The 14,818-nt window shown below is 35.2% G+C and overlaps 1 protein-coding gene across 1 annotated transcript in view; it reads left to right on the top strand.

The window, feature by feature from the left end:
* Window positions 1-266: 266 nt before the first annotated feature.
* The window catches only part of RFX6 (regulatory factor X6), an 87,406-nt gene continuing 72,854 nt past the window's right edge, over window positions 267-14,818 (top strand). Inside the window, exons 1-4 of the mRNA XM_060190565.1 lie at window positions 267-521; window positions 819-975; window positions 3,720-3,843; window positions 5,715-5,776. Of these exons, the coding sequence (XP_060046548.1) occupies window positions 299-521; window positions 819-975; window positions 3,720-3,843; window positions 5,715-5,776 (566 nt within the window). The 5' untranslated portion in view covers window positions 267-298. The remainder of the gene's footprint in view (window positions 522-818; window positions 976-3,719; window positions 3,844-5,714; window positions 5,777-14,818) is intronic.

Below are 14,818 nucleotides of genomic sequence, written 5' to 3'. Positions count from 1 at the left end.
TCCAAAATCAGAAAGGAAGAGGGAAAGAAAAGTGGAGAGCGGTCGCTCGGGGCGAGATGAGTGAGTAGAGTTCCGAGTTGACTATTTGCAAAGACAGCAGGCAGGTGGAGAGAAACCTCTTCCCCAGGGTGGTGTGAATGCCCCGATCTGTCTGCGGGGCTCCGCAGTCCATCGCCTCACCCGCCCCCGCGGCCCCAGGTCTGCAGCCCCGCCTCTCCCCGCCCCGCCCCCAGGGGTCTCTGGCCTCCTCCTGGAGCTGGCCCAGAGGTGGGTGCAGAGGTCTGGGCCAGCCAGAAGCATGGCGAAAGTCTCGCAGCTGGAAGACGCCTTCCTAGAGGCTGAGCCTTCGCCCCAAATTTCCCCTGAAGTCCAGGAGGAATGTTGCGTGCAGTTGCTGGGCAAGGGCTTGCTGGGCTACCCGGAGGAGCAGGTGTACCTGGCTGCAAACGCGCAGTCCGGAGGCGCGCTGGGTGCTGGGGAGCGAGAAGACCACCTCCAGGTGCCGGTGGGCGTTAAATCAGGTGAGTGCTCAGCTTTTCCGAGGACGGGATGATATTAAGAAGGGCAAGCATTAATCAACAAACTGCAGTCACACAGGCATAATGATCTGTCCAGATATTTGTATTCACTGCCTCCCTCCCCCCCAGGAAAATGATGGTCAACTACAGATTATTATTAACTCTAAGGGATTTTGTATAGCTCTTCTCTCAGCTGCTACCTTCTCCCTGCCACCGCGTGAGACACAAAGGTACATTGTGAGGTTACTTAATTGTTTATTATGTTCTGATTTTCTTTCCCAACCTTCCATTTACAAATAGAAATGCGTTTAAGCAATGGTAACTTTTCCTCCGAAGAAGAGGATGCAGATAGTCACGACAGCAAGAGCAAAGCAACAGATCCACACCTCTCTCAGAAGAAAACCATCACGCAGATTATGAAGGATAAGAAGAAACAGACACAGCTCACGTTGCAGTGGTAAGTCCGGCCCACAGGTGTATGCTGAAGTACCTGACGAGTTTTAAAATCAGTCAGTGTTGCAAACCTTTTGCTTTTCTCAGTTTGCTTCTCCTTCAGAATTTTTTTTGGGAACTTCAGAAGGTCAGTACCTGATTTTTTTTTTTTTAATCCCCAAATGTTTGGCATATTTTGGCACTAATGAGAAAGTGATCTTCATACAGATAAAAATTGCATTACTTACTTCATTATTGACAAAACAACAATTTATTCATATGCAAACAATTATGATTATTTTTATGAAATTTGCCGAACATACACTTAATTTGGCCCTTATTTCTTTGGCATTTGGTGGTTTTTGTGTTTCCAGAAAGTGATTCTTAAAGACAATTTAAAAGGAGGAAAGATCTTAATATTGCTCTTATTGGAGGGCAAGTTAAAAATACCGTGTTAAACTAGAAGATATAGAAAAATCTATTAAGATATCACTATTAGCTTAAATAAATGTTGAACTATTTTAATAGCCCTTATCATATGTGATTTATTACAGTGGAGTATCACAAGTTGGGTTTTCCAGAAACTTTAAAAACAAGGAATTTATTAGTAGGCTTTCTACATGCAGAGGACTTTTTAAGAGTAAAAACTTTTAATTTTAGAATCCTTTTAGACTTACAGAGCTATTACAAAATATACTGCATAGTGCAGAGCTCCAGTCTATAGCTTTATCCTATTCAGTGTCTCCTTGTATTAACAACTTAATTAGTATTGAAACTTTCTCACAATTAGTGAGCAGAGAACATTTTGTGCTATTTGTATTCTATAGGGGAGTTCTAGAGTTAAAATACAACATTAAATTCCCCAGATAGTATGAGGAAATGTACAAATTTCTTAGCAAATTTCATATGTCAGCATATCTGCTTATTTGTAGATTAGTTACTACCTATTTAAAGTATGATCTAGACTTTTGAAGAATACAATATAATATCTAACAAACCAGGAAATTTGCTATTTATTTAACAAGGCTTTATAATTTGTACATATTAAGTTTTTTGAGATTATATCTTTTAAATATTTTTAAATATTTTAAATATAAACCAAGTATTATTCTCAAGTATGTGATGTTTACTGGAAGAAACACACTAGAGCAATAAAGTACTGAGTTAATTATCTGGAATAACCAGGATACAACTATTTTCATTGGGATAATTGGAACTAAACCACTATGATTTCACATATATTGTTAAGATCAACTTTTGAATGACTTTTTCCATTTTTTCAGACTAAATTGGGTAGTTGGAAATACAGCTGGACTTATGTTATACACATACACACATATGCACATATATTACAACTAAAGGCAAAATTCCCATACTCAAACTTATCACTGTACTATGTCTAATAGTAGTCAGTATTTCAAAAGTTGAAGATAATGTTTACTACAATTTCAAATGTGCCAGGCAAAAAGTGAGATTAACTCCATTTCATTACAATAAAATTTTAAAATAATTGAGTTTCTCAAAGTGGCCTTTACATTTTTCAAACACAATGTCATAATTTGTTGCAACTGTCCATAACTTCTCCAAAATCATTGCTACATTTTTCAAAGATCTTATTTTTGTTCTCTGAGAATTTTCACTTAAACATTGTAGATTATCTTGGAGATATTAAAATTAGAACTGAAGATCAAAGTGGAAAATTGAATACCTCCAATTTTGATTGTCAATTAGGTGTTCAATTACAAAAATTCACTAGGTTTTGGTCATTTTTCTTTCTTTCTGGGCAAATGGCTGATACTTTCTTTAACTCTCAAAGAGTTACAGTTTTTATTTCCTGCACCTTGAGAATATGTTAACTCAGATATCTTAAAGGGTTTTAATCACCTTTCACCAGAATGTATACTCTATGTCATTCTGTGTAATGTTAGTACTTTTAATTTTATTTTTGTTAAAAATAATGGCAGTGAAATTTAGCCCAACTCACTTGAAATGTTAGAAAAACTGGGAATAAAATCCTTAGGTCCTAATTTTTAGATATAAATACATTGTCATAAATCATTGAATTTATATAAATTTCATCTAATTGCAATTGCACGGATACAAATTAAATAAGATCATCAACAAAGTTTCAAGTTTTACATAATATTTATTACAGAGACGAAGTTATGTCATGTTTAGCATTGAAAGTAAAGAATGATGTCATATTCAACGTGTCCAGGTATTTTAGGTAATTACACATCTAAGAAATAAATCAGTATTATTTCAGACTAAAACATTTTGTATGTATTACAAATAAATTCATGCTTTTTCCCTAAGTATTCAAGGTTCAGAATTAGTTTGTGAATGGTGTAGGAGATTATGGGCATTATGCTAACTTGTACCCTAGAAGTCTTTTAGTATTGAGAATATTCTTTTAAAAAACATCATCTTCAATTTCACGATTAATATTATGTATCCCAAAGTAAACCATGTGCATCGTGAGGTTTTATAAGGAATTAAGGTCTGTCACTTGGTGTGTGAGCAAAGTAGTAGGTATTTTACATTAGCCATCATGCTTAAACTATACTAACAGATGTTCATCAGGGCTATGGTGCTTTGAACATTAATCTGTGTGGTTCAAGTTTTAATAAGATTCAGAATAAGGAAGTTTACTTATGAATTCATTTGTATATAGCCTATATTCAATACCAGCATCAATGTGAAAGAAACAGAAAGAAAAAAAAAAGGTTTGACTTAATTTTTTTTTTTTTTTTGCCTTTTTAAATTTAGGCTTGAAGAGAATTACATTGTTTGTGAAGGAGTTTGCTTACCACGGTGCATCCTTTATGCACACTATTTAGATTTCTGCAGGAAAGAGAAGTTAGAGCCAGCCTGTGCAGCCACCTTTGGGAAGGTAAATGACAATGGCTTATAGCAGGGACCACATCAGACACATGGCATGGGGACACATTTATCTGAACACATTTTCTTACAGACTATTTGCAGATTTGTTTTTCAAGAACCAGAGAAATTAATTGTTTAAGCATTGTATATGTCTTGCCCTGGTTCTGAAAATTAGAACTCTGGTTATCAAAAATTTAAACTTAACTTAAAGGAAGCTCTGTTTTAACAGCAATATTTCCCTTCAGAGAGACCTGTGTTTAGAAGCTAAATTAAATGGAAGTGATAAGTATCTGGTTATTGCGAATTGGTGGTTATGGTCACTGTTTCACTTGTCTAAGTATCTGAGTTTTTAATAGAGTTATTCTATTACACAAAGAGTTCTCCTAATTTTTCTGTGTTCTCCTAATTAAACTATGCATGTGATTAAACAGCAATATATAAGATTTCCTATTGGAATTAAATAAATTTCTCTCAGGTAAAAGCAGTACTTTCTATTCTGTCATGGTTAGGACATTATGTAACTGACATTAATGTAAGTGTATTCATTTTTATTTTACATTTTGAGAATCAGGAGCAATATCAATGTCTTAGGAAGCTTTTGTTTTTTGAGGGTTTTTGTCATGTTCCGCTGTCTAAGAACCTAGGATATTCTGGTAAGGCTGCATGCAGTAGGAAGCTTGAGTCTCAACTAATTTCATCTCATGATTGGTAAACTGAAATCTACATTTTAACCTGTAGAGGGACTCCTTGTTCAGAAAATAATGAACACTGTGGTTCAACTTCCTAATAAAAAAATAAAATGATTCATTCATTAATTTTGAACACATATCTGTCAGAGAGGACAGAGTTACATGATGAATGGTAACTCCGTGATTTATCTTCTTGTTTAAATAATGGCTAATTTGTGCTGACATGTTCTGAAAAGCATTTGACCTCTTGAAAACTCAGTCCACTCACTTCTAATGTCCATTTTTAGCAGTTGCTGTTTTCTAAGTCTATCTTGTGATAGCAATTTCTAACTGGTAGAGGAGTCATGAAACACTGTGAGAAACATAAAAGCTTTATGGAGAAAGTTCCTGAGATACTAAATTGTAAAGTTTTCCATGAATCCCTTAAGAGAGAATAAATGAAACGCCTGTGGTCCAAGTAGTCATTCCCTAGTTTGTAGTTTGTATGTAAAACTTTTTTTTTTTTTTTTGGTTTTTAGCAATTTTAAAGAATAGAACATATAAAGGTTTTAAAACACCACTGTGAAGATGAAGTAAGGCAGAGAATGCTTCATGTGTCCTTTCAGAGCTGAAAATACATAGTTAATTGTGGGTGATTCTCTGGGATATTACAAAGAAAACTAAATCTTATCAACAACTACATAAATAAAAAAAAATTTTTGATAGTAACATCAATAAAAAATACTGGTATGATTTGCTTTAGAAATTGAGACAAGGGGCTGGGTGGTGGAGTACCTGTTTAAGTTCACACCTTACAGTGTACAAGGATACGAGTTCAAGACCCAGTCCCCCGACTTGCAGGGGAAGGCTTCACAAGCCCAGAAGCAGATCTGGAGGTGTCTCTCTTTTTCTCATTTTCTCTCCTTTCCCCTCCTCTCTCAATTTCTCTCTGTTCTATCCAACAAAATAAATAAAATTAAATAAACTAATTTTTTTTAAAAAGAAATTGAGACAAGAATACTAGAATAATCAATTAAAAATACCTTGCTGTCTCTGCTTGTGATTGTTGCTTAACAATAAATGGATACTCTTACTATTTCTATACTATTTACTTGAATTTCAGCATTTATTTCCAAGAATTAGTTATTAGTGATTTGTAGTAGACTCACGTATGTCCGAAAACTAAAACAGTTATTTATTTATTTTTTTAAAGACAATTCGTCAGAAATTTCCCCTCTTAACAACACGGCGACTTGGGACAAGAGGCCATTCAAAGTAAGACACATTGATGTGCACACATTGTATCTACATGTGATACTTCTTGCTTGGGGACTGAATGTGTTATTAGTGACTAGAGACATAATCTTTTCCTGATGAAACAAGTTAGTTATCAACTTGAATAAATTCCAAAAGAAATATAAGGTTATTTAAAAAGACACACTTTATATAAAAAGTTCATAATGTTTATTTTTTTCATGGAACACTTTCCATCAGTTATTGTTTTATGATTATATTGTTTATACTAAAGGCAGTAGTGCCATGAAAGGGAAATACATATGATTAAATAAGTGAACAAAGAGGATCTAGAACAGTTCTAAAAAGAAAGACTAAAGATTGCAGGATAGTTCAGCTTCTGGGTTTTTTGTTTTTCTTTTTGTTTTTGTCCAGAAAATGATTTCTTAATGTACTCTTTCTCACCCCTAAGGAAAATATAACACAAAGTGGCTTCTTTGGTCATCTCTTAATGTAAATAGGCACATCCTTTCTCTTGCTAACTTTTTCTTTTATTTTAAAAAAAGTTTTGATACTAATAGTTTGCTATAAGATTATAATATATAGCTCCACACCACACCCACCACCAAAGTTCTGCATTTCTGTCCTCCCACCTCTCAAAGATAGCCGCCAGAGTTCTCATAAGTTACAGTTGGCTTGCTTCTGCTTTGTTTGGGTTTTTTTTTTTTTTTTTGAAAGTTAATGTAAATGAGATCTCTAGATATATGAGTGAAACCATCTGGTAGTTGACTTTCATTTCTTTATTTACTTCACCAAGCATCATCACCACCATTTAACTTTCTTTTTTAATGGCAATTTGTAGAACAGCTATAAGACTATGTTCATCAATTTCCTTGTTCTCTTTCAGTTTTTTCTTTTCAACTACTTGCCTTTAAATAAGTTTAGGTTTTAATTTTTTTTTGACTGAACTCATTTCATTTCTATTATACTGTTCATGACTATTCTATTACGTTTCTTCTCTCGACAGTTCTTTTCAAGAGTAGTCACTCTGCTCAGTAAGTGAAAAGCTATGTCTACCAGTATTCATCTTTCTTGGTACATTTGAGTCTGTTAACCATGCCATCGTGAAATAAAGGATAAAAATGAAAGCTTATCCAGTATTTTTCTCTTTCAGAACCTGCTCAGATCCTCTTCTGCCATTCCTTTTCTAGTTGGTCTAGTGTCTCTTTCTGCCCTAGCATGTGGTTCAGCACTAGTTGGTGAAATGTACTGTAGTGCATATTTAAGAAATGTTGGGGGAGGGTAGATAACATAATGGTTATGCAAAGAGATTCTTATGCCTGAGGCTCCAAAGTCTCAGGTTCAACCCCCCTCCCCTCCTTCACTATCCAAAGCAGAGCTGATCAGTGCTCTGGTAAAAAAACTTAAAAAAAAATGTTATAGTTGGCATTAAAAAGTGAGTAGAAACAAATGAAACTGAATTTAATATTTTATTTAACATAACATGTGAACACTATCGTTTTCGTGATCCAGGAGGTGGCATAGTGGATAAAGCAATGGACTCTCAGGCATGAGGTCCTAAATTCAATCCCTAGTAGCACATATACCAGAGTGATGTCTGGTTCTTTCACGCTCTCCTCCTATCTGTCTCACTAATATATAAATAAATAAATATTTAAAAATAAATGCATAAATATGATCATTTTACCTTGTAAACATTTATAAGAAATCTTAACCCCATTTTGCTTGTGAACAAATTCAACACACATATATTTTAATTTCATAGCACATTTTCCCTTATATATGACTAGAGTTTACCTTGTTGATTAGCTCAATTTTAGTCACTTAAAAAATGGCTTCTATTTTTTCTTTAGTTCTCTTAAATCTGCTTATCTCCATTCTTACCCTCATAACTTGATTCTTTCCCACACAAGACGTGAAGCTTTTTACTCCAAGTTCATATTCTAAAGCCAATTTCAATAAAGGGTGAATAAGTTATTTCAATTCAGTTGGAAGTCTTTTCATGTTCAGAAATCATCACCAATTTTTATATCCTGCAGCTGTTCTCACCTTGACATTCAGGGCTTATTGTCTGATTTAATTCTAACCCATTTTCCTTTCTTAGCATCTACTTCTCACTTCTTAGCCTGTAGCCTTTGTTCTTATCAAATTATTGCCTTGTACCCTTTACTTCACTCTTAACTATCTGCTATTAGTATTGTCTTCCTGCATGGAAAATGACTTTTCTCATATAGGTACACTGACATTTTGGCAGTTTAAAAGACTGTCTCATGACCTATTTTATTTTAATTTTATTATTATTATTATTCTTTATTGGGGGATAAATGTTTTACAGTTGACAGTAAAATATAGTAGTTTGCACATGTGTAACATTTCTCAGTTTTCCACATAACATTTCAACCCCCTCTGTGTCCACCTCTGCTAGCATGTTCCAGACCCAAACACTCTCTCCCACCCCAGAATCTTTTACTTTAGTGCAATACACCAACTCCAGTCCAAGTTCTGTTCTGTCTTTGCCCTTCTGTTCCTATTTTTCAACCTCTATGAGTGAGAGCATCCCCTATTCATCCTTCTTTTTCTGGCTTAACTCATTTAACATGATTCCTTCTAGCTGCATCCAAGATGAGATGAAGAAAGTGTATTCATCATTTTTGATTCATATATATATATATATATATATATATATATATATATATATATATATATCTCACAACTTACTCAGCCACTCACCTGTTATTGGACACCTGGGTTCCTTCCAGGTTTTGGCTCTTACAAATTGTTCTGCTATGAACATAAGTATACACAAGTCTTTCTGCATGGGTGTGTTTGGTTCTTAAGATATATCCTTGGGTGAAGAATTGCAGGGTCTTAGGGTAGGTCCATCTCTAGCTTTCTGAGAGTTTTCCAGACTGCTGTCCACAGAGATTGGACCAATTGACATTCCCACCAGCAGTGCATGAGGGTCCCTTTGTCCCCATAACATCTCCAGCATTTGTTGCTGCTACCTTTTCTGATGTATGACAATTATTATTACTATTGTTATTATTATTATTCCAAAACAGTGCTCAGTTCTTGCTTATGGTGGTGAGGATTGAACCTGGGACCTGAAAGAATCAGGCATGAATGTTTCTTCACGTAATCATTATATTATTTCCCTACCCTCTTTCATGAACTGCTTTCTTAGTTTCTTCATCTATTCTAGGCTTTTCACAATTTTATAGCACATTGCTGATCCCAATCTTAGTATGAAGTTAACTTCTCTACAAATGTTACTTTGAGGATAGAGACTTTGTCTTATTCACTTTGCTCATTTCTCTTTTCTGTTACATGGCCAGTTATCAATTAGTTTTTATTTAATTACATCTAATAAATGTTAGCAATATTGCCATCTAAGAGGTAAGATGTGAGCTGGAAAAAACCAAAACTTGTTCCCATTTTCCAAACATAGTCTTTTTTTTCTTTTTTGAAGTTGATTCAGTTTAACTGGTAGATTTCTACTGAATTCGATTCTAACTGAATTGCATAAGTAAAGGAAAGATTAGATAATGCTTGAAGCAAATAGATGTAGAAAAAGGTAAAGCAATGCAGAGAAATCCTCTTCACAGAATCTACATGAGAGCAGGCAGGCAGACAGCCCAGAAAGTCAATCCAAGAAGGAGCCTTTAGGATTAGAGATGAATCATTAACCCTGTCCTTTGTAACACAGTGAGACTCCAGTCTTTAGTTTTTTGTAACAATGTGTGGTGACTTTAGACAAGAACAGATGTGCCTAAGAGCAATGAATAATTTTGGATTTTCTATAATATTGCTATGGTATTTTAACCTGCTTTTGACATTCTCATTGTCTTAATCGCATATGAGAAAAAAATTTCCTTATGCAAGCCAAATATGTTAAAAATATGGTAACACATGGAGCTTACATGTCTTGTAATTGTTAATGCTTTGATATAATTACTTTTAGCCAGATAATTTCTCTGCTTTTATTTAATCCAAGAAATATTCTCAAGTTTTTATCTTGAAAGATAATTATAAAAAACTAGCATCGTTCAGTGATTGGGAACATAAGGCTTAAAGCTGGATGAATTTGGCCTTTCCTTTTATATTTTCACATATAACTCAGTAGATAAATTTTCCAGTTTTTCTTTTGTAAAGTGATGTGTGGCAACTGTTAGGTTTGTGTGAGAAATAAGATAAAATATAGAAGTAGAGAAATTAGTTTTCTTTCAGTTTCACTATTCTTAATAATAGAAAATATGAAATCACTCAAGACTTCTAGATATCACCAATACAGTTAAAAGTTATAGGGTGGGGGTAGTTAGCATAATGGTTATGCAGAGAGACTCTGGTGCCTGAGGCTTCAAAGTCCCAGGTTCAATCCCCAACCACCATAATCCAGAACTGATCAGTGTTTAGGTTTTTTAAAAAAGTTATTATTTACTGAGTTACACACATTCACACACTAATTTTATAAATGTGTTTTGTAAATTGGTGTTTTACAAATGACAAAACTAAAGTTGAAAGGTTATTCATTGGCCTATGGTCACACAGGCACTGAAGAATTACGGAGTTTTTATTTAAAGGGAAGGTTACTCTAAAATTTATATTTTGTCAACTACTAAAGTTTCCTTCTTTTTAATACTAGTGACATGAAAAAAAATGTTTAATTGATCTTGTTTTAGATACTCATTTTGTTTTTTTTATGATTTAATTTTTTAAAATATATTGAGTTCTTCTCTAAAGAATTAGCAACATCTCCAACCTCAGTTGTAAGATCTATTAAATCATCTTCATCTTTATTCAGAAATGTTTAAACCAAATTTTTAGTGTACTTTTGCATTCTGCTTTAAATTTTTGTCATAAATATTTCTCTTTGTTGGTATATTATCTTTGCATCATTTCTAATTGATTTAACATTAAAAAATTAACTTTGTGAAATATTGGGTTGTCAGAAGAGTCATGACAAATTTGTATATTTTTTCTGTGCGAAAATGTGTCATGATTTTTCCAACAACCCAGTATATTTCTTGCATGTAGAGATATGGTTTATTGATAAAACAGAAGTTCAAATGAAGAAGCAAATACAATTTGGAGGAACAAGAATTTGCATGTTCTCTCAATTTTGCTAAAATTTTTGTAAAACAAATAGTATTACAGCATTAGTGTCTATTTCTTTAAGTAAATTTTTATAACTTTTAAAATATATAATCAATTTGCTTATTTTGGATAGAGCCTGAAATTGAGAGGGGGTGGGGAGATAGAGATAAAAAGAAAGGGCAAGAGAAACACGTGGAGCAAAGCACCAAGTTTCAGAGCTTATGAAGCTTCCACAGGAGAATCGGGGACTTAACTCCCATCCTTTTGCACTGTGATGGGTGTGCTCTCTCCGGTGCCCCACTGCCCAGCCCCTGCAATAATGTTTAGTACAGTGACTTCAATATACTGTCACATATTTATTTCTAAATTATAAGTAAACAGTATTAGTGTAATTTCTGTAAAGTACAAGGTAGAATAAGTTAACATGCAATTATTTTGATAATGTTATGTAAAAATATAAGCTCTCCATTGTTGACTAACTCTTATAAATTCTAGAGTATTTATAATTCATTTCTGTCACTCCGACAAAATTTATAGTATATAGTAATTAACTCAAAATATTTTACTTCATTCTGGGCAAAAGAAAGCCATGTTGCTTTGAAAACAATCTTTAAGTGACATTGGGGGTTAATGATACAGTGTCCCTCTTTCTCAGATTTACTGGTTTATTTATTTGCTTATTATGACAGACTGATAGACAAATAGACAGTCAAAGAAGTCACATCACTGAAGCTTCTTCCTTCAGTGCACTGAGGGCTGGACTCAAACCTGTATTGTACACATGACAAAGAAGCAAAGTAAATACACTATTTTGCTGACCCTTTATGGGTTCATTTATATAATCCCAAGATTTGGGAAACAGTAGTGTATGTGACAAAAGATATGGTTAGTAAAGCCTAAAAAATACAAGCAATTTTGGTGTTGGCTTTCAAGTTCTGTTTCTTTAAATCCTTAAATAGCCAGTTATTAAAATGGTCCAATTTTTTTTAAAAAAGATTTAATTCCTTCTTGGTTTTTTTAATGTTTTATTTATTTGTTATTGGGTAGAGACAAAGAGAAATTGAGAGGGGGAGGTGGAGATAGAGAAAGAGACAGAGACAACTGAAGCCCTGCTTCATCCCTCATGAAGCTCTCCCTCTGCAGGTGGCTTTAACTGGGGTCTTAAACCAGGGTCCTTACACACTGTAATATGTGTGCTTAATCAGGAGTGCCACCTCCTGCCCCCCTTAACTGGTCAGTTTTTTTTTTAAATTTATTTAAGAAAGGATAAATTAACAAAACCATAGGGTAGAAGGGGTACAACTCCACACAATTCCCACCACCCAATCTCCATATCCCATCCCCTCCCCTGATAGCTTTCCCACTCTCTATCCCTCTGGGAGCATGGACCCAGGGTCATTGTGGGTTGTAGAAGGTGGAAGGTCTGGCTTCTGTAATTGCTTCCCCGCTGAACATGGGCGTTGACTGGTCGGTCCATACTCCCAGTCTGGCCCTCTCTTTCCCTAGTAGGGTGGGTCTCTGGGGAAGCGGAGCTCCAGGATACATTGATGGGGTCTTAAGTCCAGGGAAGCCTGGCCAGCATCCTGATGGCATCTGGAACCTGGTGACTGAAAAGAGAGTTAACATGCGAAGCCAAACAAATTGTTGAGCAATCATGGACCCAAAGCTTGGAATAGTGGAGAGGAAGTGTTGGGGGGGTACTCACTGCAGACTCTAGTGTACTTCTACTTTCAGGTATATATTTTGCACTAGTTTATGGATACGTGTGAATATATGCTCTCTCTCACAGAACCTGGTCTGTATCTAGGTTTTGGGACTTTGTTAGAAAGTGATCCACCTGGGATGGAACTAGAGAATACTATGAAAGGAAAGGTCTCACCTGAGTAATGAAGCTGAAGGGTTGTCATTCCACACGTGAAGTCTCTGGACACAATCTGAGCTGAAGCATGTTGAGGTGGCAATCGCTGTGTTGATTAGGTTGCGATCAGCTGATGCAATATTATTTTATATGGATTGGGAGAGGCATGTGGGAAAGTGGGCCCTATCCTAAGGTTCCAGGACTGGGGGAAGTAGAGGCTCTCTAGTGGAGATGTGAGGTTCCTGCTGTCTTAGGGTTCAAAAAGACAATGGATAGTTAATGTTATCATCACATTATTTGGTAATTGAGTTAACTTTGAAAAGTCCTTTTGTTAGGGTTTACAGTATAGTACCCAGTATCTTGTAAATAGCTGTGACACTGGTTGCTTCTGATCTACTTAGTCGAGGCTTTTGAGAGAGTCCGGCTATCAAATACACAGCCTATATATTAAAAAGACTCAGTCTGTGTTTTAAAAACTTCGAGACATACAATTAATTTTCCCCCTCATATTAATTAACTAGTGATTTATATGACTACACTTTACTAGGAGTGTACATAAACACCATTCCCATCACCAAAAGACTGTGTCCCATCCCACCCACCCACCCCCACCGACCCAGGAAGCCGCAAGTCCACCCTCCCCTTCACCACAGGGTTTTTACTTTGGTGCCCTACTAACTGGTCAGTTCTTATGGCTCATAATTATACAGGTGCTACTCCTTTTCTTCAGTAAAAAAAAAAAAAGTGGATAGGGTGGAGAGTAGATAGCATAATGGTTATGCAAAGAGGCTCTCATGCCTGAGGCTCCAACATCCCAGGTTCAATCCTCTGCACCACCATAAGCTAGAACTGAATTGCATCCTGGTAAAAAAAAAAAAAAAAGTGAATAATGAAAAAGCTTATTTACAATGATCCAAAATTTTATTCCACAAAGAGTTAAATTATTTAGAATGAACAGCAAATATGAAAAGAGAACAATAACTGTCTGAATGGCTGGAATTACTAATTACCATCCACTGTTAAAATGGCTACATCTTCCATCCAGGAAGTTGTTGCAGATAGTTATGGATAAACGTTCATAATGATTAATACTTGTGAGCAAAACTCCTCTGCCTAGAGTATCTAACTTACGTTGGGGACAAAAATCAACCAGTTGCAAGTGGAATTAGTAGCTCAACTCTCCATCTCTCCCTTCATTCTCATCAACCTCTCCTTGACAAAAGCAATGACACTGGTAGCAAACATGCACATTGTTAACACCCAGATGGAAACAGTCAACCAGTGTCCTTCATTCTTTGATCTACCAACACCGCAAACAATACACACTTGAAATGTTTTTCTGTGCACTATATTTAAATTTGAATTTTTCAAAAATGAATTAGGTTGAAGTGAAATTCTGTACAAAAGGTCTAGGGAGAATTAATTATTTCATAGTTTATGTAATCAATATATTACATCCTATTCATAGTTCCATTGTCATACAAAACAAAGAATGATAAGGCATGTGATGAAAAAGAATCTTTCATTCTTAGTATTTATTTATTGAATAAATATTTTACTGAATGCTCTGTCATTGGCTCAGCTCTTGGGGTGCAATGGTGGACTAAAAGAGCCCGTATCCCACCTTTGCTCTTAATAGTTTCCTTGAGCAAGGGAAAGCGCAGGTGAACCCAGTGAGTAGATTTCATGCACGTCGTAGACTGTTTGATTTGAAGTTACATTTTAATTTCTTGTAGACTTTGATCAGCTGAATCTTGGTTTTCAGACACGATGGACAAAAGCTATTATCTTATTTATTAGTGGTGATTTAGTGGGTTAATGAAACTGATAGGACAGCTGCTCTTATCATTGTAAGTTATTGCAAGTCCCAGAACAGCTTGATCCCATCATTTCCTTATCAGTTATCATTTGTTAGTGTAAACTAACATCAGGGCTACTAGCTCAGTGGGAACATATGTTTCAAGAATTATATGTAACTGAAATGGAAAAGAAGAAGTGTGTGTGTGTGTGTGTGTGTGTGTGTGTGTGTGTGTGTGTAAATTGACCAACAAATGAAGAAAAGTGTTAGATACAGTGTGAATATTTTAGTTAACAAAAACATTGGGGCTGTG

This window comes from Erinaceus europaeus, chromosome 4, assembly GCF_950295315.1.
Source record: "Erinaceus europaeus chromosome 4, mEriEur2.1, whole genome shotgun sequence".
NCBI lineage: Eukaryota > Metazoa > Chordata > Mammalia > Eulipotyphla > Erinaceidae > Erinaceus > Erinaceus europaeus.
This window is presented reverse-complemented; position numbering and strand designations above follow the sequence as displayed.